The following is a 15,738-nucleotide window of genomic DNA, read 5'->3' as shown; positions in this document are numbered from 1 at the left end:
ATGGATGTAGTCTAAATCTGGTTTTGCAAACCTTGGCCTCTCTCAAAAAAAAATATAAAATGAAATTAAATGCTTGGAAAATTGCAGTTAGAGAAAAAAATTCTTTAGGAATAATTGGTATAGTGCTGAGTCTTAACTCTTCCTGCACTCTCCACTCCTCATTGGGAAAGGGATGAATGTTGCCTTCTCCTGACTTCAAATCTAGTGAGGAGGCTTCAAATAAACCACAAGGAGAACCTGTGATGTGACTTCTGATACCATACTGGTATGTGACTAGCACCTGAGAAATATAAAGGTTAATTTTATGGCTAGGGCTGGATGCCTACCAGGTGCTCAAAGGAAAAATGGGCTGTGTCTTAGGAAGCTATTGCATTTAAAAGTGGAGGTGTACCACAGTATACCCAGGGGGCTGTGAGATAAAGGCAAAGTGATTAGCAGAAGCATATGCCCACATCCAGGGAGACTTCCAGCAATGGATGTTCCCAAAGAACCTATGAAAATGCTCCAGGACAAAATCAACTGTAAATGTCTATCATAGATTGATGCCAGTCAATAAGGCTTCCTCCCACCCTCTTGCCTCCCCTCCCTTCCTCTTACCTTGTCAGCGAGCTGGGAAGGAGGGCAGGGGAGAACTGACGGAGTCATGAAGCCAATCACTTCCCACACACTTTTCCACCTGGGGCCCTGACAGGCCAGTGCTGGATGAGGAAAGAAACTTTAACTTTGGATGAAATTTGGAGTTTTGGCTGGACATCCAGGTTACTAAACTGAGATTACTCTGCAGATTAAAGTATCTAGAGGATATTTTATTTTCTAACAGTAACCAGGAAAGTCAATGGCACCTGACCCTCATTTCATCTGGGACAGAGAAGAACCTGCCCTCAGAGTGGTTGTGCTTGCAGCAGTTGTGAAAAAAAAAAAATTTGTTTTGATTGTCCCTTGTTTGTTCAATGCAATGCTGACATAAAAATAAGCATAAACATATAAACAGGCAGGTGAAAGTTGCCTGTAGAATAACTCTAGAAATGAGAAAGCATTTCACTGAAGAGAAGTGAAATTTGGAAAGCGTGAAAATCTTCTGGAGATACAAAGGCAAGAATCGGCATTGCATTTAGGAAAATAGAGTAGAACTAAAGGGACCTCTGGTAACTGCATCTGCTTCCAGCTCTGTCTTATGAAAAGCATTATCTCTGGGCCAGGCACAGTGGCTCACACCTGTAAACCCAACACTTTAGGAGGCCAAAGCAGAGGATTTCTTGTGACCAGGAGTCTGAGTTTGCAGTGAGCAATGATCATGCCACTGCACTCCAACCTGGGCAACAGAGTGAGACTCTGTCTCTCAAAAAATAAAATAATAATAATAATTTCTGGACTGAAAGCCAACTTCCTTTTCTTGGGGAAAACAAACATGTAGACAGAGAGGTTTATATGTTATATATTTAGAGCTGTCTGCTGGTATGGAAATAAGTATTCCTCAGTTAACTCATCAAATAAAAGGGAGTGAGATTTGTAGATGAACAACTGATCTCGCTTCTGGAGCTATGTGTTCCATAACATGCAGAAAGTTGGTGTTTCAATATAAAGCAGTCCTATGTATGAGTTCGGTTTACAGGTTCTTCCAGAATCCAATTATTGGGATATTCTGAAAATTCCTATGTCAAGGGACTAAAAATTCACACCCCCAGCTATAAGAGTTCACGAACCTTGCCACATTCATTTGAACAATAACTTTAAGAGAGTCATGGGGTTGGAGTGTGGGAGCAGAAAAACAAGATTAACCAGCCTGGTATATCTCATAAACCATCCCCATCGTCTCTCCACTCTCCTTCTCAATTAACAATTATGAAAGACTATTATTAGACACAATCTTGGCTCTTTCACTAACTAGTGGAGTAATCAGGACCAAATCATTTGCTCTTCTAGACTTTACTTTTCTCATTTGCTAAATGAGAGCTAGGACTAGATAAGTGGTGTAGGTGGCACGAAACAAATCAGTTCTTTATTTATTTACTTACTTATTTATTTATTGAGATAGAGTCTTGCTGTGTCGCCCAGACTGGAGTGCAGAGGCGCCATCTCACTACAGCCTTGGACTCCCAGGCTCAAGCCATTTTCCCGCCTGAGCCTCCTTAGTAGCTGGGATGACAGGGACGTGCCAACACACTCTGATTTTTTTTTATTTTCATTGTTGTAGTCTCGCTATGTTGCCCAGGCTGGTGTGGAGCTCCTATATGGCTGGAATTACAGGTAGTCGTGAGCAACCGCGCCCGGCCCAAATCTGTTATTTAAAAGCATATCCAGAGGCGGCGTGCCTGCCAGGCATTGAGCGCCCAGGACCTGCACGGGAGCTGGCGGCCCGGGGATCCGGCAGGTGCTGAGGCTGGCAGCCTGCGGGCTGGCCAGGGGCTTGGTCCCGAGGTTCTGCTTTGCTGACACAGTGGGGAAGCCGCGCGCAGCTGGGCCTGGGTGTGGGGCACGCGGCCGGGTCTCAGCGTCTGGGACCCCAACTGGGACAGGCGAGAACCACTGTCTCTGAACAACCTAAGGAAGAGGAACGTGGAATCTGGAGAAGAGCTGACGTCCAGACTGGACCACTGCAGAGCCAAGACTACAGCGTACATCCTCCTCATCATGCGTTCCCAATACCATGCGGACGGCTCCCTGGAAAATGACTGTGGTCTCAACCCGCTGGGTCGTGAACCGGTAGAACTAACTGGACTCCAACTTGCAAGCTTGGGGTTGAGGTTTGATAAAATCGTCCATTCCTCCATGACCCACCCCATAGAAACCACTGGCTTCAGCAACAGGCACCTGCCAAACGTCTGCAAAGTCCACACAGACCTGGGGCGGGAAGCCCTCTTGTCAAGCCAGCCTGGCAGCGTATCACTGGAAGCGGCCACTGGGCGTGTTGTGAAGATGGAGTGCGGATCCAGGCAGCGCTCCGAAACTGCATCCCTCGGGGCATGCCAAGCAGGGGGAAGATAATTAGGAGATCTTCCGATGTCACGCCAGTGTCATTCGTTGCCGGTGACAGGGCACAGCGCTGCAGTTTCCTCCCGAAGGCTGGCTCCATTGCTCCCTCAACAATGGCAGTATCACCCACCTGGTGATCCGACCCAATGGCCGAGTTGCGCTCAGGACCCTCGGGGACACGGGGTTCATGCTCCCTGACGGCATCACCCAGTCCTGAGGGCAGTCCACACGACTCTGCCCTCCTCAGCTCAAGACCTGGCTCTGGCTTTTCCTTCCCTCTGTCCTCCCGTACAGACTGCATTGCAGTTACGTGCTGTTCTCGAGGAGGCAGAGAGGAAAGTAGAAATCTCTCAAATGCTACATTTGGGTACTTGTTTCTGGCCCAGGCTGACAAGAGAAAAATTCAGATCAGATAACCTGACTTCTTTCAAGGCTTTCTATATTACCATGACCTGTCAGGACGACCGTGTGGGGTTTAAGGTGAAAATTCAGGCGAAATTCAGGCCTGCTTTGGGGACTGAATGAGGCCTAACCGAGGCCATCACTTTGACGACCACAGCAGGCCGTCGCTGAGGGTCCTCTGGGCTCCGTGGGCAAAGCCTGTCAGGCACCAGGGTAACTGAGGCACACGGAGAAGAAGGGCACGGAGGTTTTGTTCACAACTTACTTCACTTCACGTTCTTTTAATTTCTTAAAACCCTTTTGTCACTTAAATATTTATCATTATAGATTTTCCTCATCTGGGTTCTTGCTTTGAAAACCAATTTCTCGCTCCAAAGTTGCAGATCCCTGATGATTCTGGATCTGAACTCATCTAAGTTATTAGGCCTTTGAGGGCTCAAGGACTTACCAACTACACAGGTGACCATGGGCAGGTGAGGGATGAAATGAGTCTGCAGAAGTGGCGTGACCTTCGACCTTCATGCTGGTCTCAAGGGAGGGGTGACATGCTGGTGACAACCCAGTAGGAGGAGATTATCCTTATTCAATAATAAATCCCAGACTGATAGCTCCATCCTAGTTTGCTTCTGATTAATTTTTTATGCTTGGGGATTGAAATATTTAAACATGGTATGTCTATCTCAAATATTTACTACAACCATCCTATTAATTTAGAAAAAAACAATTTCTACAACACGATTGTGAACATTTTCTTCAGTCAATACAACTAATTGGGATAGTTAAACTCTTTCTTTGTCAACTTTGGAAATGACTACATCATAAAAATTACTGGTTTAAAAAAAAATAAAAAATACATAAAAAATAAAAACATATCCAGAGCCCATCACTAGAGATTTGTGATTCAGTTGATGAAGACTAGGATCCAGGAATCTACATGTTCACACATTTAAACTGATTCTGATGCAGATGATCAAAACAAAAATTAAAATACACAACCTCAAAGGCCTCTCGCAATTTTTACCCTTCTTCTGTTCTAGTCTATCACAACTGTTTATTGCTCACTTAGAGAATGCATGGTGCCTTACAAAATCTAGTGTACTCAATGAATATAGTTTTATTTGAAATCCATACTCACTGGGTGCTGGAATTGGTTAACAAGGATTCCAGTCATCATAGCATATTATAGCATTCTGCTGGCTGGACATGGTGGTCTTGTTTTTTCCTGGTTCAGGTTACTTCGATGGTTGGACTGAAAGATTCCCATCACTATGGGATTCTATGATTCTGATTCTAATTCTGTCATATTATTAGGTCTGATCCTCCAGGAAGTTCTCCATGTGGTTAAGAATGTTGATGTTGATGGTTCAACAGTTACACACTCAGAGTGAAAATATAGCTTTATTTATTCTCTACTTGTTATATAAAGATGCCTCAGTTTTGGATAATTCAAAGTTTAAGCTCCTTCTAAGTATTCCCTTCCTCTTATACTTCCCAAAGTGGCACCTGGACATACAGGTATGCCTATGTATCACACATAAAATAAATGAATTGTCTTTAGGGATAGATACTGCCTCTGAGTCCTTGCTGGCCTCCAACACATAGCTTGTTTGGTCCTGTGCCCAGGAAACAGTGGTGGTGCCCACAGAGGTGTGGTTTGTCCCACCTGGTTCCCTCAAATGCTATGCTGGCATCCCCTGCTGAAGTCTAACTACATTCATGACCTCTTCCTTCTAACCCTAGTCCTCTTCTGGTCTACTGCTTCTTCCGTTTCTCATTCATGTCAAGGATACAGAATATTGGAGGACAGGAAGAAATGAGATGATATCTAAAGCTCAGCCCTCTAGACAGCTCCCTCAGCCATTTCTGCCATCCAGTCTGGCACCATGTTAGATGCAGTGCCACGCCAACTGTGGGATGTTCTGAAGCACAGGCTGGGATACACCTACTGTCCTGGACCATGTTTCTACCACACCTTCCAAGAAACTACTACCCAAAGGGGACAAGAGAGCTGGCATAATCACATCTGATGGCTTGTCTTTCTTCTCTTTACTCCTCCCAACCATCTCCTCTCAGAAATATAAGGGGCTTTTCCTATTCTTAGATAGAAATGTCCGTTGCAGCATATATCGGTCCTCTCTACATAATGGCTTAAATTAAAATTCAGTGATCCAGATTCCCTAGGCTTAGCATTTGATTTGTAAATGAAATTTTGGCAAATTCAAACAACATTTTTCCCCTCTCAGCAAAGCCTGGATTTCAATATTATGTTCTCACTGTGAATTTTTTAAAATATGGTTTTCCATTGATGGCCAAGAAATGACTTCTCTGTTCCAACCTCCCATAAAATGAAGTCCAGTGATTTAATAAGTGCAGAGCTGCATAGCAACGTGATTTCTGAAAATGAAAAATGTCAAGTTAACATTTGCAAAAATATTATTCCTGTAAAAATAATTATCTAGATAGGTCTGCCTTTGGAAAACCAAAAGCTAAGAAAATAAGTTATACAGGTATAACTGTTGCATCAAGGGCCATAGATGGCAAACTGCTTAAGATCAAGTATCATTGAGTTTACATATATTTGGTTCTCTTGCAGATGCTACAATCATAGATACATAAGAAATGCAGGACCTAAGTGATCCTGACAGTGAAATTTGGTATAATTAAGAGAGATGATTTTTCCTAGGAAAAGGACAAGATTAACAGTATCAATTCTTTCACAACTTGGCCCAATCTAGCACTCCAGCCTTACTTCCTCCTCCTGACCCGTGTCAACCTACTCTTCCTACAAAGCCAGAGGACCCGTGGACCTTCAGATCTACCAACTGCATTCCTATATCTGTGTCTTTGCTCCCACAATCCCCTCCATGGGATGTCCCTAGGCAGTAGGGCTCTGAAGATTAGCAAGCAAATTCATGAGGATTAAGTGAGTATCAGTAAGCATGTTTCCTGTTTCTACCGCCATCAAACACGGGAATCATGTGTTGTTACAAGAATGGAAGTACTATATTTAGTTAGGCTCCTTGTACCAAAAAAAAAAAAGTGGATCATAGTGGTACCTTACTTTGAGGGAAAAAGAGATTATATCCAATTACCGTTTTCTATAATTTGTCTTTTCTTTTTAGAAAGACTTCTGAGTAGGAGCCACAGGCTGAGTCTGGCTCTGAGGTGGGGGAGAAAATGGAAGAATAAACACTGAGCAGGAAGCAGGGAGACCACAGTTGTTACCATAGTGATGAGCATTGAGTCCCGATGGTGCTGTTGCTGGCTTGTGCTAGTGAGTGGGAGAAAACCACTTTCCTTCTGGACTAGTAGAGTTGAGGACAGAAATATCTGAGATGACCAATTTAACTTGCTACTTGACAGTCTAAATTCTATCTCTGTAGATACAGCCAGTGTTTATTAAGCACCTACTAAGTGATGCTTAATAAATGGCAAATAATTGGCAAAGTGCTGGATGTATTAGAGGTTTTAATGTATGTAGACCCAGAAATTTAGGGACTAACATCCCCATTTTAAATATAAAGTAAAATTTCAAGAGACTAAATAATTTATTTGTTATTTAATGACCTAGCTAGTAAAAGAACAGGGCCAAAATTTATAGCCAGATCATTAATTTAATTCAATCTAATTTATTTTCAGTGTAAACCTATTTCCACCAGGCCACAACTATGCCTGTCAAATGATATGGCAGGAAAATTATATCCCTTTGAATAATGCAAACTTAGAGAATCCATGGTGGTTACTCCAGACTTTGACATTTTAGTTTTCCCTGTTTTGCAAGTTTCCTAGAAAATAATTGACGTTAAAGCTTTCCTTCCTTCATTTATAAACTGAATGGGTTTTCTGATAAACATCTTTTTCATAAATTTATTCGTGAACTACAATTATTCATTCTTAATTAAAATGATTAGAAAATAATCCTAAATGACAGGTTTCAATGTATTTGGCATTAATGTGACAGTATCAAAATTTACTGACAGTAACATTGACTTATAGACAGACAAAGTTCATGAAATTATTTCCTACATTCTTTTTTTCAAAATGGAAGCACCTTTGAATCTGTAACAACCATCATTTCTTACCAGTAAACACAAAAGAATATTAGAAAATTAAAGACCCCTATAATTCCACTTCCATTCCCTTCCTTACTCCCCAAGTAAAAACTGTTTGTGTTTACCCTTTTTGAACATTTATGCACAGTACAGTGGTGAAAAGTGTGAATTCACATTCTGACTTTGTCACTTACTAGCTATGTGACTAGACAAATTAGTCTCTTAACCCTCAATTTCTTAACTGCAAAATATTAAATAATATTACCTAACACATACGAATGTTATATGTAATAAATCATATAATAAGACAAATTATGTTAAGTGCTTAGTGTAGTACTTTAGCACTTTATAAATGGTAGCATACACATGTATGCATCTCTCTTTATACACATTGTTTACATAAACGAATTATGCTACACATATTGAGCCATAACTCTCATTTAACAAAATTTCTTAAGCCATATTTACACATCTATATGTAAGACTATCAGTTGCTGCATAACACTCCACATTGTGAATATAAAATAATATTAATTAAGCATAATTCATGAATATCTAAGTTGTTTATGGTTTTAATCTCAATAGAAGCATTGGCAAACTGTCAACAAATGAAGAGATAAGAAATATTTTAGGCTTTGCAGCCCATTCAGTCTCTGTTGCAGTTATTCAAGTCTATTGTTGTAGCATAAAAAGAGCCAGAAACAATACAAAAACAAATGGGTATGGCTCTGCTCCAATATTTTCTATTTCCAAAACAGGCAGTGGGCTTGATATGGCAATGGGCTGTAGAGTTTGCCAATCCCCAATATAATGTTCTGATTGATACTGTAGTACTTACATTTTTTCTTACTTCTCCTGTTACTTGCTTTTAAATCATACACACACACACACACACACACACACAGTGTCTTATCTGCTCGGGCTGTGATAGCAAAAGACCAAAGACTGGGTGGCTTAACCAACAGGAATGTATTTCTTACAGTTTGGGAGGCTGATAGTCTAAGATCAAGGTGCCTGCTGATTTAGTGAGTACTCTCTTCCTAGCTTGCAGACGGGACTTCTGGGTATGTCCTCATATGACAGGGAAAGACAGAGTGGAAGAAGAGGGAGAAAAAGAAAAAAAAATCTCTGGTGTCTCTTCCTATAAGAGCAATAGTTTCATCATGCAAGCCCCAACTCTCGTGACCTCATCCCTCCTTAATTACCTTCCAAAGATGCATGTCAAAATACCATTGCCTTGAGGGGTAGGACTTCAATACATTAATTTGCAGTGGGGTGGAACACAAACATTCAGTCCATAGCACTTTGAATACAGAAACCGATTTTTAAATTGCAAATCTTGATAGGCATCATATGATTTTCTACAATTTACACTCCTACCAAAGAATGAGAGAAAGCCTAGGTTCCTACCTCTCATCACCCGCAGTTGTAACTCATTTGATTCTTTAGTAATCTGATAGGAAAAACATTACATGTCATTTTCATTTGAATATCTTTGTTCGTAAGGATAAAATATTTTCCTATATTTATTGGTCAACTATTATTTCTTCATTTGGGAATTTTCAGTACATATCTTTTTTCAACTTTTCTAGGTTAATATTTTTCTCATTGATTTCTGTCAGTTGTTTAGAGATGCTAACTCTTGCCTATCAAGACTTATCCACATCACACGTTCCCATGGCATCCAGCTTGACCTTTATAGTACTCATTATACTCAAAAGTACTTGGTCAATGTGGGCTAGATGGCAAGGTCCATGAGGTCATGATGACTGCTTATCTTATTCAGGGTTTAGTATCTAACACTGACTGTAGTGTCTGGGGCATACCTGGTGCTCCAAAACTGTTTGCTGAATAAATCAATAAATAGCACATATTTTGCAAATATTTACCACTGTATATTGTTTTGTTTTCCTGTTAACTTTATTATAGCATCTTTGACCACATCATTTTTAATTTTTATAACCAAATTTGTCTATTTTTCTTTATAGTTCTTAAGTTCATTTGATGCATAGAAAGTCCTTCTACACTCCCAAGTCATTAAAATACATTTCTTGTATTTTTTCTATTGTGTATATATATATATTTGCAATTAAATATCTAATCTATAAATTATTTTGTATCGTTTAAGGTAGATAAACAATTTAATTTTTTCTGTATGAAGACTATACTATTTATTGAGTGATCTACATCTTTACCACCAATGCGAAATGCAATCTTTATTATATTCTAGATAGAATAAATTTTTAATATACGTGTGTTTCAGCGTGTGGTAGGGTGTATCTCTGTTTTTCCTATTTAAAACTTTTTTTCCCCTATTCTCATGCAAGGACATTTCCAGGTAAATATGGTTTCAATTTGTCAACTCTCTGTTGAATCAGTCAGTCATTCCCTACAGAGAGAGTAAGTCAGTTAAGCAGGACAATGGATGAGGAAAAATTATCTTTCAATCTAGCTTTATTCATTAGCTTTAAGTTGCACAGCTTAAAAGGATTCATAATCATACCTGTCTGACCTGCTTCACAGAGTTACTGAGTGCAGATTGATCTGCATATTTAAAGTGCCCTAAAAATTAAAAGTTTCTGAGAAGTGAAAATTATTCATATTCCCTACTATTGACAAGTATCCAGTTTATTTCATCTTGAGAAGATGACTCAAATCTGCTGGAACTGGATGAATAAGGTTCTGTGGTAAATGGAGGCAAATCACTGAAAACATCTTCCTGTTTTTATTCCAAGCAGGTGGAATAAGAAGTCCCGTCAAATGAATCCAATCCTAGAGCGGGTCTTGGCTAGTTCTGTGCCTCTGTCATCCTGGCACACCGCCTTGTCTATTAGGGGTCAGCACAGTCCCTCAGCCCCTTCTTCTCCGGCAAGACCACAGGGAGGTGGGGAAAGCTCTGATGTGCTTCTCCACAGGGGCCGTGGGATGGGTTGGATGAATGTATTTTGGGTGCTACATTTGTTTCCTGAGGCTGTTGTAACAAATTACCACAAACTGGGTTGTTGAAAAAAAGAGACTTATTCTCTCACAGTTCTGGATGCCAGAAGTTGCAAATCAAGCTATTAGCCAGGCCACACCCCCTCTGGAGAACCTAGGGGAGACTCCTCCCTGGCCTCTTCCGCCTTCTGGTAGCTGTCAGCATTGGTTACCTCACGGCCGCATCACTCCCAGCGCTGCCGCCATGGTCATGTTTCCTCCTCCCTGTGTCTTCTTCCTATTCTGCCTCCGACAAGGATGTTTGTCATTGGATTCATGGCCTAGATAATCCAGATGATAGACTCTCACCGTCTTTAACTTAATCACATACGCAAAGGCCCTTATTCCAAGTAAGGTTGCATTCACAGATTCAATGGATTAGGGCATGGAGATATCTTTTCAGGAGCCACCACTCAAGTCGCTACCTGTGCCCCATATTCTCAGAGGAAGTAAATGTAAACGGGCTCTGTGCTTGCAGTGCTTTGCCAACTTGAGTCTCAATAGGACACAGCTGAAATTAGCCAAATGGGAGCTCACTCTCAAATGATGGGCTTGAAGTTCTGACATTTTGCTGTTCCTAAAATATACACATAACTTCTGTCAGATTCAAACTTGACTGAGGTTGCATTTTAAAAAGATATACATTTAATTACTTCCTCTCTGCTCCCACTCCAAATCTTCATACTCTAAATTGAAGAGTCAAGACAGCATCACCAAACTACACGTGCTTCCTGCTTCAAACCACCACGATGCATTGTGGAACAAGGTGAAGTTCCCATAAGCAGACACCTTATCAAATTCACCCTATATGGAACTCATTGCTCAAGCACTTCTTACAAAGCAGTCATTATATTTTCATAAGCAGTCCTTTCCCTTAATCTTTCAGAGCAAAGCTACACCAGGACTGATTTTAAACCACAGAGAGCCAAAAACTAAGATTTCTTGAGATCTAAAGACATTTCTCCTCTTAGTACTTCAATGGAAGAGAATCTCCTCTTCTGCAGGTTCCTATGCTGATCTGAAGCCGAAGGCATTTATGAGCTGTGGTTGCTGGTTCCCAGGTCAAAACTCAGCTGTTTTCATGTAATCCTTTCAAGATTTTTCAGATTACTCTTAAAATTTGGGCTTTAACCACTCCAGATAAAGTTTCAGGTACATTTTTTTTCAGGCTTATGTTGTTTCTGGGAAAGGAAACCCTGGCATTTACAAAACCAGAACAAAACCAAAATAAGTTTTGCATTAAACAGATCATTTTGTTCCCATCCCCAAATATCTATCTACCCAAAGGTGCCATAACCACAACATGGAGTAGTCGGACTTCAAAAGGTTATTGGAAAGAGCTGCAAGCATTGCCATAGAGAATCACTTAAAATGCATTTTATTTCATCTGCTAAAATAGTTTTTTGCAACCAGAAAAAGTGTTTAGGAAACCTTCTAATTTGGAAAGTTGGCAGTGTAGCTTTAATCAGTAGACCAGGAAAAAGAGTTCTTAGGAGGTGTAGTGACTCCTCCAAGGTCCCACAGCTACTTTTGCAGAATTTGAGACTGAAATCCAGATTGCCAGATCCCAATCTGGTGTTCTCTCCATTACTGTTGCATCATTTCCATTCTCTTTTGTAATAAAAATACTCCCTGAAATGACAGCTTTAGGACTTCCATCTGAAGTGGAAGGATGGTGTTAAGAACCCAACATCTACAGAGAGACAAGACGGCAGCGACTCTTCTGTAAAGGAACATTAGTAAATATGTTCAGCTTTGCAGGCCACACAGTCTCTGCCAAAACTACTCAACTCTGCCTTTGCAGCCATAAGGCAGCCACAGAAAATATATAAATAAATGGTATCACTGTGTTCCAATAAAACTTTATTTACAAAAACTGGCAGTGGGCTAGCTTTGGCTTGTGGACTATAATATGCAGACTCCCAGATAGACAGAAGTTTTTCATCAGCCTTCACTTTCCTGTTCTGTAAAATGGGTATAACAATAGCATATCCTTTATAGGGTGGCTGTGAGGATTAAATGACAGAAGGTATGCTGTCTTACAGTACCTACCTGGCACATGACACAAAAAATGTTGGCTGTTATCATTATTATCATCATTATTTAATTTCTGACTGTGCCTTCTGAAAAAGGATGAGAAACAAAGGTATCACCATTTAGCAATCCTTTCTTTTTCTCCCACCCCTAGACAAGATTTACCCACTGCCATGAGCCACCCTCTAATGCTTTACAAACTTCATCAGGTAGGTGACTGTCACAATCACACAGATGGCAACATCAGACTTCATGCTCCCAGGGCTCTGCAAGCCTGAGACAGACAGTTTGCCTTCTATTTGGAACCCTGGCAAATTCTAAATTCCTATAGCCTCCTGCCTGGCTCCTTGAAACAGGTGCTCAAATAGATAGTTTTCTTTTTAAACTTAGAACAGTTTTTATTTTCATTGTTTATTTCTAGAGATTTTAATGAAGCCAGGTGCATAGTTTCAAAGGCCAGCCATTATTTCTCGTGCCACTCCGCCCCTTATGTTCCCCTGTAATTTGAAATTTTGTATTCCAAAGAGCTTCATGTTTCCTCTATTTGTCAAAGCTACAAGAACTAACTAAGGCATGTGCTTATGTGCCTATGTGCTTATGTTTCTACAACTTCATAGAAACCCCACTCATTTCCCATGGTGGAGACAGGATGAGTTTCAGGATAAGGTGGCCTACTCTTTCACTGCGGGTAGTTTTCACTTAATTGCAGAACCTCATCATTATTACACTTCAATGACACAGGCCCAAGAGATTGCATGATGACAAGTTTCTACTAAACCTTAAAATAATAGAACTCTTTAAAGCTAAAAGTATTTTAATAATGTGTCTCATTAATTCTTTAACCTCTTATCTGGGTGACAAATATTCCTGAGTTTTATGGTTAACAAATTAAACCCTAGAGACGGCTCTGAAGTAGATTGGCTGTGGATGAATGAAAGGGGCTAGTTCCTTAATACTCTGAAAAATGTTCTGTCCACACTTAGATTAGATTCTACTTTCACTGATAAGGTTTCATTGTATCACTATAGAGTTCTGGGGCTAACAGGCTCATATATAAGAAATTTATATTTCATCATTTCCTTAAGTATCGTGGGGCTGCAAGGAAAAAAAAAATCACAGATTCAGAGATATACGTGCCCTTTCCTTCACAATTATTTGTAATTGTGTGGTTATATTAAGTTTTCCCAAAAACTATAAACACGTTTTCCTTTCATATGCTTACATGTTTCCAGACCAATGTTAATGGGCACACTACCACTCCCCCATTTTCTTCTGTAGAGTAGAATCCAAGCTCTACATGCAGACTGCACAGTCTTTAATCAAAAACATTTCCAGCCAAACTTCCAATAATTTCCCTCCATGAAACTTCAACGAGAAATGAGATTTCTTGCCTTTGTGCTGTTGGTTTCAAGTCACACTCCTCTCACACACCCAGTTGGTGACACACTTATTCTTCAGGCTCAGCTCTAATTCTCCTACCCCCTTGCCTTCCCTCCTCATCATTCCAGATGGAAGGAAAGTCTCCTTCCTCTGTACTCCCAGAGCATCTGTCATTTGTGCCACTAATGTGACCCTCTTGCTCTCATCTTTTGGCACCTTAACTGCATTGGGACTTATCTCCCTTACTAATAGGAGGGCAGGATTATTGGAATCCCCCTCTCTCAGAGCCTGGCACAGCTGCCCTGCCCTAATGATAAATTCAGTTAATGTTTATTGATGGCACAATGCAAAAGTGAAAACTGATTGCCTTCAGGCTCCTCTTAAAGGTACCCCACAAATTCAGTGAGGATGAGTTTACAGATTTTACTTAAGATTATATTTTGACTTCAAAATAATCTTATTAACTGCACTTAGAAAATTCATTTAGGAAGATGAATACGTAAATGAAAGACTCAAATGGTTTTTCTGGAATACTTACTTCCATATAGCCAGTCCGAAATTATTTCAGTCCTGCATATGACTGAAAAATCCATCCCAGGAAACGCAAAGGCTCTGAGTCTCCAGTTCCAGGAGGGAGTTTCAGACCAAATAAAGACCCACCCCAACTTCAGATCAAGCTTTGAAAGCCAACCAGTGAGGGTTCCATTTTATTTTACCAGTATTTCACACATCCAGACCTCATAGGTACATCTTGCCTGCTAGCATTGTCATTTAGCTCTGGGACCAGAAAATGAGTCCTAAGGCTAAACTGTGAATTTAAAAATGTGGGAGCCAAGAACTCAAGTCTACATGTAAAGCCCGTAAAACAGGCCCTTTCACAAAGTGACTCTAAACAACAAATTCGAAAAAAAGAAAAAAGACCTTTTTAAATAGCAGTATTCCAATTTCCCTCCTTTGTAGATTTAGAAATTCAGACAGCTTCTCAGTGATGTTTGAAAAAGTCTCAAAGTACTTAAAAGAGTTACTTGACATACTTCAAAGAAGCTAGCTGCCACTGACTCATCGCTCCCACCCCAGCCCTTTACTTATTCTTCCCCTCTACCTTCAGTTTTTGGTTGACATTTGGAAGGGTCATCTTGCCACACAGGAGCCAGTCCCAATTCCACATCTGAATTAAAACACTCTCTGAGCAGATGCTAAAGGAACTCTAAAATCTTCAGGCATTTCCCTAGTACCCACATGCTCAATTCACTTTGCATTTTTAAAAACCCATCTACACACCTTATGTTTGAAAAAAGATACTGCAGTGTAATAAAGTGCAGTTCATTAAAATTTTTGAGCAAAATGTGTGAGGTGGTGAGGGGAGGAGAGACAAAGTAAGAGACCATGTTCCGAGGGACTGACTCTGCAATCAGGTCCCCTTGAGTGGACTCAAGTCCAAATGTACCCATTCGGCAAAGCATCTACATAAGTAAGAGCGTGGTACTGGGGCAGTGGTGACACCCAAGAGCAGTGGTTTCAATGCTTTTAGCTCTTTGTCATGTAACAACTCCAAATACTCAAGTGAGTTATTTCTTCATGTAACAAGAAAATTGGAATTGGTTCATCCACCAGCTCAGCATCATCAGGGACCAAGGCTCTACTTACCCAGTTGACTTCTGTCCTCAGGCTTTCCCTGCAGGGTTACAAAATGGCTGCAGCAGCTCCAGCATCAACACTTACCCAGTGCTGTCTTTGAACATGGTCATGTGAGAGTAAGATGCTCTCCCCTTTTTAAGAGGGAGGAAAGAGGCCTGTCCCAGAAACTCCCAACTAATTTCCATGATAAGTCATTGGATTGGCCAGAATTGTATCACATGTCAATTCCTAAATCAATAATCCAGCCTGGAGACGGAAATTATCATGATTGATTTAGATCAAC

At 40.5% G+C, this 15,738-nt stretch overlaps 1 protein-coding gene across 1 annotated transcript; it reads right to left on the bottom strand.

Moving 5' to 3' along the window:
- Nucleotides 1-2,241: 2,241 nt before the first annotated feature.
- On the bottom strand, nucleotides 2,242-4,612 carry LOC105516990. The gene is given in 5 exon segments (XM_011949327.1): nucleotides 2,242-2,459; nucleotides 2,462-2,963; nucleotides 2,966-3,360; nucleotides 3,824-3,923; nucleotides 4,511-4,612. Coding segments are annotated over 4 exon segments (1,134 nt in total). The 5' UTR covers nucleotides 3,843-3,923; nucleotides 4,511-4,612.
- Between the last annotated feature and the right edge of the window lie 11,126 nt (nucleotides 4,613-15,738).

This window comes from Colobus angolensis, unplaced genomic scaffold, assembly GCF_000951035.1.
Source record: "Colobus angolensis palliatus isolate OR3802 unplaced genomic scaffold, Cang.pa_1.0 Scaffold298, whole genome shotgun sequence".
NCBI lineage: Eukaryota > Metazoa > Chordata > Mammalia > Primates > Cercopithecidae > Colobus > Colobus angolensis.
The sequence above is the reverse complement of the archived record's forward strand: the minus strand, read 5'-3'. Positions and strand labels throughout refer to the sequence as shown.